The sequence below is a fragment of the Sesamum indicum genome, linkage group LG13 (genome assembly GCF_026168435.1).
Source record: "Sesamum indicum cultivar Baizhima isolate 11 linkage group LG13, ASM2616843v1, whole genome shotgun sequence".
NCBI classification, from domain to species: domain Eukaryota; kingdom Viridiplantae; phylum Streptophyta; class Magnoliopsida; order Lamiales; family Pedaliaceae; genus Sesamum; species Sesamum indicum.
This window is the reverse complement of record NC_142669.1, coordinates 14819175-14836344: the sequence shown is the minus strand read 5'-3', so window position 1 is coordinate 14836344 and position 17170 is coordinate 14819175. Positions and strand designations below refer to the sequence as shown.

At 36.5% G+C, this 17170-nt stretch overlaps 2 protein-coding genes and 1 non-coding gene across 3 annotated transcripts; 2 read left to right on the top strand and 1 right to left on the bottom strand.

The window, feature by feature from the left end:
• The first annotated feature begins 695 nt into the window (after window positions 1-695).
• TRNAV-UAC (transfer RNA valine (anticodon UAC)) lies at window positions 696-768 on the top strand. Its single transcript has one exon. It is a non-coding gene; the product is annotated as a tRNA-Val (tRNA).
• Window positions 769-1603: 835 nt separating this feature from the next.
• LOC105176170 (uncharacterized) lies at window positions 1604-3519 on the bottom strand. The gene is made up of 3 exons (XM_011098896.3): window positions 3305-3519; window positions 3139-3202; window positions 1604-2202 (listed from the first exon to the last, which is right to left on the bottom strand). The coding sequence occupies exons 1-3, from the start codon at window positions 3415-3417 to the stop codon at window positions 1942-1944; spliced, it is 438 nt and encodes a 145-aa protein (XP_011097198.1). The 5' UTR covers window positions 3418-3519; the 3' UTR covers window positions 1604-1941.
• Window positions 3520-8662: 5143 nt separating this feature from the next.
• LOC105176171 (alpha/beta-Hydrolases superfamily protein) lies at window positions 8663-15374 on the top strand. The gene is made up of 9 exons (XM_011098897.3): window positions 8663-8839; window positions 8957-9150; window positions 10470-10499; window positions 11277-11403; window positions 11486-11632; window positions 13320-13450; window positions 13529-13666; window positions 13933-14031; window positions 14761-15374. The coding sequence occupies exons 1-9, from the start codon at window positions 8788-8790 to the stop codon at window positions 14968-14970; spliced, it is 1128 nt and encodes a 375-aa protein (XP_011097199.1). The 5' UTR covers window positions 8663-8787; the 3' UTR covers window positions 14971-15374.
• The last annotated feature ends 1796 nt before the right edge of the window (window positions 15375-17170 follow it).

Below are 17170 nucleotides of genomic sequence, written 5' to 3'. Positions count from 1 at the left end.
TGTTCATAAAATTAGGATGACCCAAAGAGGTCCAAGCAATTTAAGGAAAAAAAAAAGAAGGAAGAAACGGATAGCCCAAGAAGCTTAGGAGGAAGGGCAGAGGCCCAAGACATGATCAAAACCCGCCAAAATATTCGGCCCCAAACCTGCCAAAACATTTGCCACTCCTTCTATAAATACAGATTTACTCCTCCACATGGGGGACACCCCTCTCACTCTCTAACCTATTTTTTAAGCTCCATCTATGTACATTATTACGCATTTTTACACTTTTCATAATTTTATTCGCTCTTTATTTCATCTCGAATTTAATACTAACTTAAGCATTGGAACGATAATGCCTTTTTTGCAGGCCCCCATTCAGGATTTGTATCTCTTAGGCCCAAGTTTGAACAACATTCCATATCTATTGGATCCTTGCGTTTTTTGCATGCATCAACTTATATTAGTATAAATAGATAGTATAGAGCATATAGATAGAGAAGAAAAATTTGAGTATGGGTGGTTGAAGATACATAATGATATTTTTGATAAATTTAAAAATTGGTGTCATGGTGTAAGTAATCGCTATTTGTGAAAAACGAAACATTTTTATATAATATAGATTATAAAGTGATGTTTGACAAAAAAGTGTATATTGTTAATGTTTGTGCTTATTAGATTACTATATTAACACATAATTAATGTGAACATCTGATGCTGTGGTGTAGTGGTTATCACGTCAGTCTTACACACTGAAGGTCTCCAGTTCGATCCTGGGCAGCATCAAGTTTGCACGCCTCATGAAATAAGAGGGTACTTTGTATTTTTTTTTTTAAAATACAAGAAGATAAATTAATAAAAAAAAATTACAAGAAGGTGTTTTGCCACTTTCAAATAACACAAGAGACGGAGATGCATTTTGCCATATATATGACTTACCAATATAATCCTCGTAATTATAAGTAGAGAAAGTTACATGTAGGAATATAATATTAGTATAAAATGCTCGTAGATACGTAAAACATTAGGTGAACAATGAAAAGGTGACAAAATCTTATTTATTTTTTTTGTTTAGTTGAAATGTCATAATTATCTATTTATTACATTTTATATTTTAGATCAAATTCGACTCACCTAATATATTTTTAGACCCGACCCATTTATAACTGAATCTAACATAGTTTTTTGCCTTCCATACTGTACATAGTTAAATGAGATGAATACCCACACGTCTAGTAGGACTCGAATTCATAATCTTAAACTTATTCATGGTTCTACTTGAATTCATTATTTTCAACTTATTCATGGACCTTAGTCCATACTCCGCATACTTTACAAGTATTTTCATTTATCTCTAACAACAATATCTGGATGAAAATTATGGAGAGACCGTTGCTTTTGGAGCTTGCCTTCCTAAATCATTATAGCAACTTAGATTTTTTATTTCAAATTTTATTAAAAGTTTTATTTTATTTAATATATAGACATCATGAGTTAAAAAATACGTTATATTTTATTTAATGAAAAAATTATACAAACAACATATAAATATTAAATTAAAGAGAAACTAAAATATGATCTGAAATAAAAAATTCAATTTGCAATATGCTCTAACCCCAAACAAGTCGATCACACAATAATTTATCAGCTCGAACTCCAGGTTGCTATCTTTACAAATGGATTCTTGAACAATTATCTACTTTGGGAATCACTAGGACGAATAGTAAACTCAAAACTCTTCACAAATTGTATTAACTCATCAACTTCTAAACGATCAAAATTTCCCAGCATACTTCCTTTGGTCAGTCATGCTGAAAATGGATTATTCATCAAAATTCATCTATTTACAATATAAGCTATAAATTATCTGCAAGATCTCAGGTCTTTTCCGCCCCTTTTTGTGTCTTTTTTGTGTAGGCTTGAAGACGAAAGCTATTTCATATGTGCTGTTAACGAGCGCTATACCAAGGCAACGACCCCGGAACTTGGGGAATCAAAACCTTCAACTCTTAAAGCTGCTTGTTTGTTCTCAAGCTTTACTCTGGAATGAGCTGATGGTACTAAATCTGAATCAGAAGGAGATGAAACTGTGGTGGTAAGCTTTTCGACCCTGAAATGGGCATCTTGAACCAAAGGATTCCCAATTCTGCATGGTGGAGATCCAATAAAAAATGGGGGAGATGATGATACAGTTGCACATGGTTCTTCTTCAAAGCCATCCTGTAGAAACAAGAGAGATTATTAACAAATTGGCTCATCGGAATAGAAAGAGGAAACATAAGTAAGGGACTCTACAGGGTTATCCATGATCAGTTCCTTATTTGCAGCTCCTGCTGCCGATGACCTCAAAACCACAACTAATGGCAAAATAGCAATTGATGAAAGGGAATCACAATGACTTCTAGGTGAAACTCCATCTACGGATGCATAGTCGACCTTTACCTTCCATTTTTCGATGCCAAGTGAGAACTCCATATTTCACACAAAAGTAAATTGTATTCCCTCCCAAAAACCAGGATAATCTTGTAGAAATTAATAGCTAGTATTTGTAAATCAACAGAGATTTCTTGAAACCAACAACAATTGTGTGAAAATCGTTGTCCAACCATTCACGCCAATCTTTAGAATTGTCAACTAACCATAACTGAGTTCATCAAGTTGAAACAGATGTACGATAAACAAACTACTAGTCGTACACAGGCGTGGACTTAAACATAAAACACAACTTTAAGACACAATTCATTTGTATATTTGAGGTATGTCCTTTCATGAAAAGAGTGTACTTTGTCTACAATGTATTTCAATTCCAGAAACAGGTCAACATGTATGCAGACAAATGAATTGTAAGAAATCCATGGATATCAGGCATGTGATCACTATTTCACAGCCTCTGAGAAGCAAACTCAATGCATAATATAGCCAGAAACTATCCAACTTTCTTGTAACTCTGAATTCATCAGAAGTAAGCCACAACAAAACCAAAACAAGTAGATTTCTCAAAGCACGAAAACCCTTTTCGGCTAAGAATGAAAATCGATGTACCACCGACAATGAGATCCATGTACACAGTTATCAAGCATGTTTACAATTGGACATTCAATCATGCAAATAAACCACATTACTAAAACAATCGACAAATTATGTATAAAATTTTACCTCACGAATGATAAACTCAAGAAACTCAACCCCAGGTTTCGAATCAAACGCAATGACGTCATTACTGCTCCATTAACATGGAATGAACAACTCATTAACAACACAAAAGACCAAAATTACCATAGCAGAAAAAACAAAGAAAAGAAAAAAAATCAAACAAAGTTACCGTATGTGAAATCTCAAAGGGAGCACGGCCTTGTTGGTATTGGGGGGCACGACCCTACGAGGCTTAGGGCAAAACACCCGACCCATTGCCATTGGGTTGTCGCAGCAATCCATGATCTTTAAATTTCTGACATGCGATGAGAATTATTGGTAAAGTGAAAATTCAAAATTCGAAGGACAATACACTCTTATTACTTTTGGGAGAGAAATAAGGCAAATGGCCGATTTTTTGAGGATACATACCAACACATGAATGTACATATGTATATATACAACGAACACCTCTGGAAATAAACTCAAATTTAGAGGCAAAATTAGGATTTCACTTCAACTCTCTTGTGCCACTTGTTCTTGCCAATATTCTGTACAATTAATTTTCTACATAATATATTAATATCAATAAATAAAAAAAATAAAAAATATATATTTTTCTAAGTTAATGGAAATGAAAATAGATGATAGTCTTAAGATTATTTATTTTAGTTTTCTATATATATGTATATATATTGTCATTTTACATACTTTTCTGACGAAATAATGATATCATAGTTTTTGTGTTTTTTTTTAATAGAAAAGCGATGAATTTGTCATTAAGAAAAAACACTAGTTACACGAAGTCAACTAAACAACTTGGGTGCTCCAAAACACCACTCAACCAGAAACTCCTCTGACTATCAGACATTCTACCAAATAGTCTATCAAACCTCCAACCTAAATAAGTAGCCCAACCTTCTGTTATTCCTAGCCTCTTTATAATTGCCTGGAAACGTAACAATGTCATTTATTCTATCACCTCAAGCACCCTTAAGGGCTCCTTGACAGTCCCTTCCATCAGCCTTTGATTTCAATTTTGCCACAAAGCCCAAGTCAGTTAAAGGAACTGAGCTTGTTCGTCTTTCTTTGCTCAAAGACTTGTGAAATTCATTCTAATTTTCCCCATGTGTCAAGGGCCGCCCGCACACTCGGCACCCTTGATTCGTATTTCGGCCACTCAACCATTCTACATGGCCAACCAATCAACCTTCACCGACAGACACTGGACTTCCGCAGAGTTTTAGGTGTTGGTCTTTTATTTTACTTTGTTATGTTGCTTTGTTTTGTTTAGATTGCTCAGGGAATGTTAGGCATCTTTGGTGCGTTTTTCAATCTTTTTAATGTCTATTGCTTTCAATAGGATTTTCTTTTTTAAACCTATTATGGGGGGGGGGGGGGGGGAGAATGAGTTCAAGATGCTTGGTTTGTGACGTGTTAGAGTCTCTCTCAAGGCGATCTCCTTGCTCTAGAATCGTTGTCCACTGTATATGAATTTTTCAGTTCAATAAAATCTCCTTTCTGAAATCACGTGTGCAATTTGCTGTCGTTGCTGTTGTTGGTCTCATTATTGTGATTCCTGTCGGCGCACTGCGCTAGTGCGAGCAGGAGTGTGTTGCAATTGGCGGAAGTAGTCAGCGGACTGCTAGCCACATGGTGCACGTTGCGGAAGGCGCCTCGTGAGACCCTGCCAGTCCACCAACGTGCGCCAAGGAATATTGGACAACGTCCAAATAACTTTTGCAAAGGGACATTCCAGTAGAATGTGTTTTGAGGATCCTATCTCAGGATTACATAAAATACAATGCTGATCTACCTCCACCCTCCTACTTAAGATTTTCCAATGTTGGCACAGGCCCAACACGGAACTTCCAAACCTGCACATGTACCTCGGTGGCAATTGTATAACCCACTAAAAGTCCTGGCATCCCTCAATAATAACAAGAAACAGGCGAGAAGAGGATGCAATAAGACGCTCACCTGACTCTACAATTGCCCCATATGCACTCTTGATCGAGAACATATCATTCTTAGTCAGTTTCCGCACAAGATTATTCTATGTAGTAAGGCCTTCACCAATCTACTGAGTACACCACATTCTCACCACCTCTCGAGCAGCCACTATACTTCTCCAAGTTAATGACGGTCGAGTCAATTTTCCTGCAAAGAGTTCAATTTTTCTACAAAGCAATTATATTTTGAGTTTAGTGAAATTTCAAAAGGAAGGGTCTTATTAGCAGCATTGTCACAGATAAAATCATTCATCCATGCTGGTTTATTTGTGGCTCTGGTTGATCTCCTAAGTGGCACCAGCTATTTTAGCAAAGATGATGTTTGGTCACTGTCCTCTAGTTCTCTATCTTCATCACTATAACTGATTGTTGGAAGAGGATAAGAGGTATTGCCATGTTCTTCCTTATGAAAAGGAAATGTTCCCTCATGGAAAGTGACATCTCTAGCAATATACATCTCATTAGTGCTTAAGTTCATGACTTTATATCCTTTCTTTCGTTGTGCATATCCCAAAAACACATATCTCATGGCCCTAGGTTCAAAATTTCTTTTGAATGGTGTGACATTGGTAGCAAAGCAAAGACAACCAAAAATCCTAAGGTGATTGTAGTTAGGAACTCTTTTATATAATACCTCATATGGTGTCTTCCATTTCAGTGTCTGGGTGGGCATTCTGTTTATTAAGTATGCTGACAAGCAGGGCTTCCACCTAAAACCTTTGAGGCAATTTAGCAAAGAACATAAGGGACCTTGCTACTTGTAACAAATGTTGATGCTTCCTTTTCTACAATGCCATTCTGTTGGGAACTGTGTGCACATGTCCTTTGGTGAATAATCCCTTTATATTGAAAGAGAACTTGACATTGTTCATTGGTAAACTTGATTCCATTATCAGTTCTTATCACTTTAACCTTTAGATTAAATTGTGTTTCAATCATCTTACAGAAATATTCCAATTTTTATTGGGCTTGTGACTTATGATACATCATGTATATCCAAGTTGCCCTATTATAATCATCTACTATGGTAAGCATGTAACCACAATATGTAATAGAATATTATCTGTATGGTCCCCATACATCAACATGAATGAGGTCAAATATTGCACTAGACTGAGAGTCACTAAGAGGGAATGGCAATCTATGTTACAATGATTACAGTACATTTGTCTCTTGTCAACAAAGCTTTTTCTCTTGGTAATCACTTTTCCCAAACTCTGCTTTCTTGAATCTTGAGATGAGCTGTCGTAATTTCATCTCTGTCAAAGCCAAGGATCCCTTAATGCACCTGTCTCTGTTTTTCTACTCTTAGGATCATTGAATAACCCTTAGAATCTGGTTGCGAACGTGATCATATGCATCACTCAAGTCTATCAAGAACTGCATCAGTTGGGTGGATCCAGTCTGTTTTGCTAGCTTCTTACCAACACCATAAGAACAAGAAGGCAAGGGGTCTAGGCTTGCAAGTTCATCCCATAGTTTCTTCAACTTGGTGTAAACTGCCACTGATTTATTTCCCTGTGTAATTGAGGCTATTTTTCTTGGGATTTGGTAGAGCAAGGGTCCATTGCTCTCACCAAATCTGGATTCAAGTTCAAGTCATAAATCCTTCGCGGATGTTGTATAAAGAAATGCCTCTGCAAAATTTTTAGATATGGAGTTTAAGATCCAAGAAACTACCGTATAATCTATTCTTTGCCATTGTTCAATCTCACTTCTGTCATGGGTAGGTTTCTAGCAAGTGCCATCAATGTATCCTAATTTCTGCTCGGCTCCAAATGCAAATTTAATGGATCCCACCTAAGAAAAGTAATTGTTACCGTATAAAGGAACTGATACCAGACTCATTCCAGGGTGATCTCCACCCTGTAGCTTCATAATTTCTGACATTTGTTGTGTTTTAAATTCTTTTGTTTTTCCTCCTTCAGTTGTCGTCTTGTCAGCCATGGCGTCGTGAGGGCAAAATGAAGGGATGACTAGTAATAAGGGGAAAGGAAGTAATATAAGTTGTATGATCTTTTACTATTCTGGTACCATGCTGAAATCATACGGAGAGAAGCAATGCATCCATGGAGGAGGAGGGTTGAGAAAATCATAAAGTTTTATTTCATAGAATTAGAGAATTGTAATGTGAAAAATATACAGTGTTGGGTCGTGTATATATACATCACTTGAGGAAGAAGAAGAGAGGTTAACTAACAAACTAACTCTCCTAACCTAACTAACTAAAACTACCAAGAAAATGAAAAAACTAATCAACGGATAGAAAGAAGCGCATTTATTGAAACACGTTTCTATAAGTAAAATACAATAACATAAAGGAAGAAAAAAATTAATACATTTGACTCGATTTAACTTATTTTCAGTGCCTCTTTGAGTCTTTGACATGTCGGCTTGAACCTTGGACGACTCAATTTGCACCTTTATGCATTAAATAGTTCTTGATAGAAAAGATGTCCTCCGTGTCGATAAAAGAAAGGGGGAGGGGGGATTAGGAGAAAATAGAAACAAAATAAAAAATAAAATGCAATATTTTGATCATAAACTCATTAATTCACCCTTGAAAATGTACATATGAGAAATATTAGTGAAGGCACGCAGCCTTTGGTCCTCAACATTGAGCATTCAAATGTTGTAATTAATACTCAAGTCATTTTCACACACTTTTATTCTTCAACTCAATTTAGTCATACACCTAATATTGACTTTGACAAAATATAATATTTATGACAATTTATCAGTTCTTCATAATATAAAATAAAATTATATCACTGTCCTCTAAAGTAGGAGTGTTCGGTTCGGTTAACAGAAAAATTTGTATGCCGAAATGACATCCTGAAATTTATTTTAGTTTTAATATCATCTAAAGCTAAAGTATGAGATATGGACTAATAATTCTAATATATAGTGAATAAATACATTTTGTTGTAATGGATTGATATTGTAACAATAAAATTTATATATATTATATTAAATATTTATTTATAAGAAAATTATCTAAACGTATTAAATTATCTATTAAGCTTGTTTTTAATATAAACCAAAATACTATATTTAAACTTATTTAATAATTCTAATATCTGGTGAATTTTGAATATAAATTTTATTTAATATTGAATATGGTGCACTTAAATAATACTTATAAAAACATAAAAAATTTAAAAAAGAGGCTCGTGAGCTCACAAACATAAATTATAGAGCTCGAGAGCCGAGCTCGAATGCGAGCTGGCTCGTGTGGCTCGGCTCAACTTGCACCCCTATTGGCACACATTCAAAGGATTTGTTATTAAAATTTTCAATCCAATGAAATCTAAAAGAATTTAAAATTTATCGATATTAAATAAAATATAATTTGAATTTAAAATTCAATAATTTTAAACAAATATAACAAAAGTTTGTTTCTAAATCCCTGGTCCAAATATATACTTCTATAAGAAGAGCTTCAGTGACTGAAATGTGATTTTGACTGGAGAAAGATTTTCTTACTAGGAACCAGCAATTTGCGACCAAGAAAGGAATAAATCCAATGGCATTCCACCAACCAAATATCCGAACTATCACGCAACTTCACGTTCTGGCATCATTCGCACTTCTAACTTCTCTCTCTAATCCGAGAAAAAGACACTCACTCGCACTTTGAGTTAATTAATAATAAATTCAGATGCGCATGGCGTTGAAATCTTCTGAGCTGTATAAAAGGCACTCTTTCAGAGGTAAACAGAAACCAACTGCACCATTGTGTAATCCTTCTTTCTTTCGTCATCCCTTCTACTTTTCTGGTCTTGATTTCCTTAAATCTTGGTGGGTTTTTCATTTTCTGTGGGAACCAGAACTGAAGGCCAAGATTTTTCGTGGGAAGAGAGAGAGGGCCGTGAAGGTGATGGGAAATCCTGTGAAGTTTGAGGGTGTGAGCGAGGAGTTGCAGAAGATTCTGGATGCTGACATGGACCAGGTGGGGCCCAGGAGGCGAGCTCGTGAGGCGTTCAAGACCATTCAGCTCTCCATTGATCATGTCTTGTTCAAGGTATGTGTGAATTGCTGCTTATATGAATAGATTTTACAAGAATGATATAGAAGTTATGTGTTTGTTTGGCCCTTTTCTGGGAGTTGAATCTTGTGAAAAAAGAGTTGGAATTGCTTGTTTTTGATTGATTTGGATTGAGGTGGTGCTTGGTTTACGTGAAAGGTTGAATCTTGGAAATTGATGTGTTGTAACTGTAATTGGGAAGCTGTGGTGACATCTGAAGGGAAAAGATTGTTCTTGTATGCATCTTGTTCTGATGCTTCAAAGGGGAAGTGAGAACAGATGTTTCTTTTGATATAGTTGATGACAACTGTAAAGAAATCATCGTTGGTCTTACCTGTTTCAATTTGATTGCATGGTCCTGGTAAGATTGAGTTTTTGTTGGTGAACTTTGTTTGTGATTGAATTAGCGGGAGTTTGAGATTTGAAATATGTTACTATGACTCATGATTTCTGCTGTTTGATGCCTACTGAATTAAGGCTACTTGATGTGTTTTACAACATAAATTTAATAAAATTGGATCCTAAATGGTTGATTAGCAACACGGGATGCGTGTGTAGATGTGCAGTAGTAATAACTAATAAGGATTATATTTTGACACCTTTGATAGAATAAAACATGAGAAAACAGGAAGAAGATGCCGGTATGGTTAGGAGAATAAATGAGGATCTTATTTGGTTTGTTGTCTGTAGCACAAGAGGTCAGGTGCATCAAATGGGCGAAGTTGTTCTTTTTGTCATTGACGAAGTTGATGATGATATAATATATGGGAATATTATTACCCAACAGTCATGTTCCTCACCTGCCATATATTCACATTATGAATGCTTTAAGACAAAAAGTTCTTGTAATTACTTGCTAGAAAATGTACTTTTCTGGTTATTGCAGTCAACATATCCACTTGGTTTTGGCAACTCGGTACATTGTTGATGTGTTTAAATAAATTTGCATCTTGTGTCCCCGAAAGTACATCAATTTTTCGCTTCGGTATGCAAGTTGCCATACATGACGCAACAAAATAGCATCTTTTAATATTTGCCTCCCAGCAAGGCATTTTCGATTTATTCCCTAATCTTTTACTAGCAGTAAAGGATCATCTGAGTCTCATATTCCTTTCTTGTTGCAACTCCAAATTCACCATATCTAGACTAACTCTGCATGTGTTTCATAAGGAACTTTCTGGATTTTTTGTTTTGTTTTTCGTTTCTTTAGGAATATAAAATGAATTAATCTTTCTCCAAGCAAACTTTATTCTGATAGCTATACCTGAAGTGAAGTCCAAGTGAGTACTTATGTTTACTTATTTTACATCTTGCAGACTCCATATGATGGATTGAAGATGACGGAGGTAAAGCATTTCAATTTTCTCTCTTTTAGTTGAAATGTTAATTACAGAAAAACCAAAGGCAGAACCCATATAACCCATAAAATCCAATATTTCTCTTATATTTCTTTTTCTTTTCTTTTTTTTTCTTTTTTTGTGGTGGTGGTGATGATGGTGGGGTAGCGGTGGCGGGGGTGGGGGGGTGTGCGGGAGGGAATATAACTCCTCTATTTGTTAATGTGCCGGATTCAATCACTTAGTTCCTCCTTTATACCTTTATGCTGAGATGTTTAGTTCTTTGGCTGTCCCGTAATAGAGCATTAATAGTCTGGCCAGGATCAAAGATACTAAAATCATAATCTATTCCAGTTCGAAAATTTCTCTGTAATATTTTAACAATGATGTCCTGGCTCATATGCCTCGTATTAGAATATCAATTCCCTGACTGTTTGGATATTTCTTGTTCAAAGTGGATTTCTATCTTGGAACCAGCTTTTCTTGATGAATTTAGTTTAAAGGTGCTAATGCAATGCTCAAAACCACTTCTCCTTGCTGTCGTTGCACCATAGCCTTAAACCACGGGTTTCCACTCTTCCTTGTAAATGGCTAGCTGTATTCCTAGATATTGTCAGTAGACCTCCTCTACACAGTTCCAGATTCACTTATTAATTTCTCTTTGAGAAGGTGAAGAAAGGCCTTGAAGAATTTGCTTATTGTTGCTTTCTTTTGTTATCTAATTGCACTTAGTTTAAAGTTTGTGATGTTAATGGAGAAGGATGCTTACTTTAGATATGTTAACAGTCATATGAAGTGAACTCTAGAGGGCTGGAGATTTTTACAAAAAGTTGGCTTCCAGATAGTGGTTCCCCGAAAGCAGTGGTTTGTTTTTGTCATGGTTATGGAGATACCTCCACTTTTTTCGTTGAAGGTATTTGGTTCATAATAGTACTTAACGCTACTGTCTTGATTTGAGAATATTGGCATTTATTGATTTTATGCACTGTCTGTAGGAATTGCCAGAAAGTTAGCTTCTTCTGGTTACGGAGTTTTTGCTATGGATTACCCGGGATTTGGTCTATCCGAAGGTCTACATGGCTATATTCCGGATTTTGATATTTTAGTTGATGATGTTATGGAGCACTATTCAAAAGTGAAAGGTAAGATATGAGGAACCTGCACCTTCAATGGGAATTTCAACGATCTCTTTTGAATGAATTTGTTTCAGTCACCAAGAGGTCTAGTGGTTCAGGCTTTGGCCTACACACTGAGAATGGGATATGAATATACCCTTCAAGATAGAAATGATGAGATAATTAAGACGATGCTTGTAGTGGCAATAAACAAGCATTTTTAATGATGAAGATGTGCGAATTGAACTAAGTTAGTTGCCTATTTTCGCCTTATCCTAATTTATGACATGATAGTTATCAATTCCTTGCATCAGAACTGAGAAAATTGTAGTCCATAATTCCCAGTATATTCTCTTAAGTTTGCTGGATCAAGACCTGCTCATGTTCAATTTTAGAGGTTGGATGTGGAGCAGATAGTTTCTATTTACATAGTCATCTACATCGCCATCCTTATATCTGATTATCTTTCTCAAAGAGTTCCATATTCTTGATTTGCTATCAGTTTCAGTTTAGTCTGATATGTTTTCTAAACCTTGCATTACCTTCCTTATATGTCTGAGATAATAAACACCAAAATTATATCCACCGCAGCATGATCACATTCACATTGTATCATCCACGATCACTTGCTCAGTATGATCTATTTCCTTGTCATCAAATACCGGAGTCGGTAAAATGGAAAAACAGCTCAGGCGTTTCTCCACCATCTTATTCTGAACATCTTGAAGCTTTTGATCCATGCGATGAAATGTTTGATTTTGCTCCATACTAGAGATCAAGTTCACTTTCTCTTTCCCTTCTTCACTTGCGCGCATCAATCCTAGTTGCCATCTGCACTAGAATGACTACAGTTTTCTGCAAAAACCTACTAGTGGAGAAACACCTCCTAGGGATAAGTGACACAAGGCTTAAGAGCAATAAAGGCAGTGGCTACTTTAGGAAAATTCCTGCCTTAGGACCCCTACTGTGGTAACAGCTATTACGCATCCTACACCAAGAATGCTACCGACAAAAGAAACCTTTATCAAGCATATCATCATGAGCTAAGGCAATCGGACAAGATAATAGAAGGAAAAGACCACTTATAAGACCCTCAGGAGATAGGATAATGTCATATTGATGGACTTTAGTTATACAGGTTGATCCAATCAAATATGGAATTATAACAGTGTACTGGCAGACAGCATCTTGTAATAGATCTAATGATATATGTACAATCTCCAGCATCCCACTGGTTTCTAATATGAAAAACTATCATATTACCATTGAGCTATGACTAGAACTTGAGAGTTCAACGTTGATAGGATTTTCTCCTTTTTATGTAAGATCTATTTGCTAATTATGTCCCTGACTTAGCTTTCCAAGTCTTACTGTTTCTGAATCCTAACTATATGATGCATGTACGTGGGCCTTGTCTTTTAGTATTTTCTGTTCTTTGTGCTTACTCGTGCTTCTTTATATGCAGCATATGAGCTGCAGATGTTAGGTTTTTTATGCCAAGTTGCCAACCAACTTAAAGAATTATAAACTACCAGTCTTGGATGCAGCAACTTAAACATAGCAAAAGAGCATAGTCACAATAGTGATAACTTTTTATTTAGATGACGAACACGATGATAAGGGAAGGATGGTGGGGGTATGGAGGTCTTTTTAGTACTACGCATGTCTTTCTTGCTGGGATCATTTTGTTTTAATCAGATGATCATGAATGCAGAAAACCCAGATCTCCATAAGTTGCCAAGTTTTCTATTCGGGCAATCTATGGGAGGAGCAGTAGCACTCAAGATTCATCTGAAACAACCTGATGCTTGGAGCGGTGCTGTTCTTGTCGCACCTATGTGCAAGGTATTTTATGAAGCCTGTTTCCAGTAACCATTCTTCCTGCTTCAGCTGTGCACTAGATTGATTACAGCTTTTATCTAGATTGCAGAAGATATGGTTCCCCCATGGTTAGTGACCAAAATTCTAATTGGAGTTGCAAAGGTACTTCCAAAACACAAGCTCGTCCCGCAAAAGGATTTGGCGGAATTGGCATTCAGAGATGTGAAGAAGAGACAACAGGTTGGTTTGTTTCCTGTAAACTGATCCAGTTAATGCTACGATATACAATTTATAAGATAAATTTACAGTTACTGGGACTTGGCTTCAGTCTGAGCCATATGTTTTAAGCATATAAAAATTGTGTATCTGAGTGACAAGACACACATAAGGTTAAACCTGCATCCCTCTAAATCTTTCTTGTAGTTCTTTTGGTGTTGGCTTCACCTTTGGTGCTTTGTTCGATAAGAATATGATGAGCAGATTCACATGCTTTTTCCTTTATTCAGACAGCCTATAACGTTGTTGCTTACAAGCATAAACCTCGCCTGGGAACAGCCCTGGAGCTGCTGAGGACCACAAAAGAGATAGAGCAGCAACTGGAAAAGGTGTGTCCATTGCCTGACCTATACAAATACATCTCCCAAAATCTCGCTCAGTATTTCATTTCTTTGCTAACTTCATCTGTTGTAGGATCTTAACATCCCTTGTTTCCTTTTTATAATCGTCTGCATAGATATACTCGTGCAGATTATTTCAACTGTGACATTCTTATCTTGGCCTCTGAAAGACATGAAGTTAGAAAATTCACATTTGTGCTCAAAGTTATTCTGGACACAGATTGGTGCAATGTTATTCCCGAGACCAACCAAAATACAAGTTTTACATGGAAAAAGATTACTTGTGTAAAGTTACCAAGATTCACTCACGTCTCTATCCAGGCACATTAGTAGAAAACACATGAATATATGATAAATGTGATTCAAGAACAGGGGTATATCTCATGTATGATACTGTATGTGTATATATTCATTTTAATTTTTGCCAAAGTTATTCAATCATTAATCTTTAAGATTCTTAGATTTCAACTGCAATCCCCAACATTAGGACTTGAATGAGAGTTGTCTTAAACCTGTACTAGTTTAAGCTTAATTTTATACTGTAATTTCTAGAAATAGTTTTCTCCTCTGCACTCCAAGAAAGAAGAAATATGTCTGAATTGGAAGACGAACAATCCTGAAAACAGTAAACATGCATGAAAAATTACAGATCCTGGATGATTTTTGTCCTTCAATATAGCTTCTGATGTTTGACTCTGCACTTATAAACTCATGCAGGTGTCTCTGCCGTTGTTGATCTTGCACGGAAAGGAAGACAAAGTAACCGATCCGTCTGTGAGTAAGGCGTTGTATGAGAAGGCAAGCAGCGCGGATAAGAAACTAAACCTATATGATGGCGCCTTTCACGCTCTTCTGGAAGGGGAGCCGGATGAGATGATACTCCAAGTTTTTGGTGATATCGTTACTTGGCTCGATGAGCATTGCTAATCATTCTTGTCACACCCTTTTAATTCTCCGTGTACATTATGCCAGTGGCATTCTTTTTTTTTTTTTGAAGTTTGGGGAGGGGTAAGGTGATAATTTATATACATTGAAGGAAAATAATTACATATAGTTGATGAAGTGCAGAAAAACAAGACGAGAATATGATAGTTCTTGCATTGATGTAAGTATTGCATGGATTCTGAAACTTGAATGTGTTATAGTGAAGTTTAGATTAAAAGTCTTAGCAGGTCGCAAGAGTCTGAATCTTGGATGATTACATGTAGTCATGTGATGAGATTCACATGATGTCTTGTTTCTTTATTTTTTTTTACTAAAACTGAAGTGCTAGATTGTTGTAGTTATTACAATTTCTTATGAATTATTTCTTTTATTGGAGTTGGTTGAAATATTGCTCGATTTAGTACTGCATCTCATCAATTTATCAAGAGTTTTTTATAAGGGAACATCAGATTTCAGAACGATGGCAAATTTGCCAATAATAGTTCACAACTGGGAAAGGGAAGCAAAGTAGTGCATTCATCTCTGCCGCTAGCACGGCGAGCAAGAGAACGGGCAAGTTCATTACCAGATTTATGAACTAAAGAAAATGGAAAAGACAAGAAACTAACTGAAAGCAATAAAATGTCATGGGCAATCGGTCCAATAACGGGAGAGGAAACCCTTGAATGAACCAAATGGCAAGGGAGAGTAACACAATCAGTTTCAATCGTGATATGAGTGCAGCCATGTCGTAATTCAGGGGAGAGAAGTCTGTGAAGTTGAATAGCAATCCAAGCAAGGCAATGGCCGTGAGAGTCACAAGTAGCAACACCAACAGCGAAGTCGCTCTCCTCCTTGAAGATGGCAGCATCAACATTGAGTTTAATAATGCCAGGTGGTGGTGCAGTCCAAGCTGATGGGATTGATAGATAAAAGGATGAAAATGTCCTCCAATTTTTGTAAAATTTGCTGAAAAGGGCAGGATCAGCATATGAACCCGCGACCCGACCCTCCTGATTCGAACCAGATAAGAAGACTTGATTGGAGAATTGTTGGATCATCTGACACACATGTACCTAGGTCTTGCCAGTGGAGCCATCTTATACGGTATGATAAATTATAAATACTGTAAAATATGAACATTTATGGCAAATGCATTTAATGCCATTCAACCTTATTAGCTCTCCTAACTCGAAATTGGTCCCACTTTTCTAACTTAAGCATCTGAGGGCTTTAGTTGGGAGCCACCTAACAAGGCTAACGTGGGTTCTGTTCTCAAGATCCACTTTTAGGAAGCTTGCAGTGGGTTCAACGACCCGACCCAAGGCTATCCAAATTTAACGACCCGACCTATATCTTGCGACCTGCATATTTTTGGCGCCGTTTGTGGAAAACTGAGAACAAGTGGGATTGACATGAGGGAGCATCTAGGAGAGATCAACAAGTGGAGAAGGAAACTCCTTTAGAAGACAATGAGCAAGTCTTACATCTTACAAGGACTTATTTGCAACGGATGATCGAGGAGGCTAGCAGGAAGGTGACTGTAGAGTATGAGAGGAGGACAGTGACTCCTGCAAGAGAAGGCATGAGAAGGCAGCTGTTCAAAGAGTAAGAATCCGAACCTGAGTATAAAAGAGTAACTTCAAGGGTGCCTGAGGAAGGTCCCGAAAGGTTGATGTCGAATGAGGTAACTAGTAAAAGGGTGGTCAAAGCTATTACCACTACAAGCATCGTCTTAATTATCAACAAATGAGGTAGCCAGATTTAGCCTACAGTTAAGCTATTACCGCAAATATATCAACAAATCATATATATATTCACTTACTATAGTTATTACTATTCGAGTTATTCTCATACTTACGTAACTAGCATAAGCGTTGAAGGACCGTAAACGGGTTCTATCCAATATCTCTATTGTCAAACTTTGTAGCATTGGTATACGAGATCTATTTACCAATCTAAAATGAAGTTCAACAAAATACACTTAGAGTTATAGAGCCTCAATATACACTTTGCATCAATAATAAAAAGATGAGAAGATAAAGTGCGAGGCATTTCTCCATTTTATGAAGAGATTCCAACAACTTGTATGAGTTAATGAAGCTTAACTTAGTTGGCAAAGTTGAGCAAGGTCATGAGTACAAATTCTGTGATATGCGTCGGATAATATTTCTACTGCATAGGAAGCATTGTCTGTAATCGG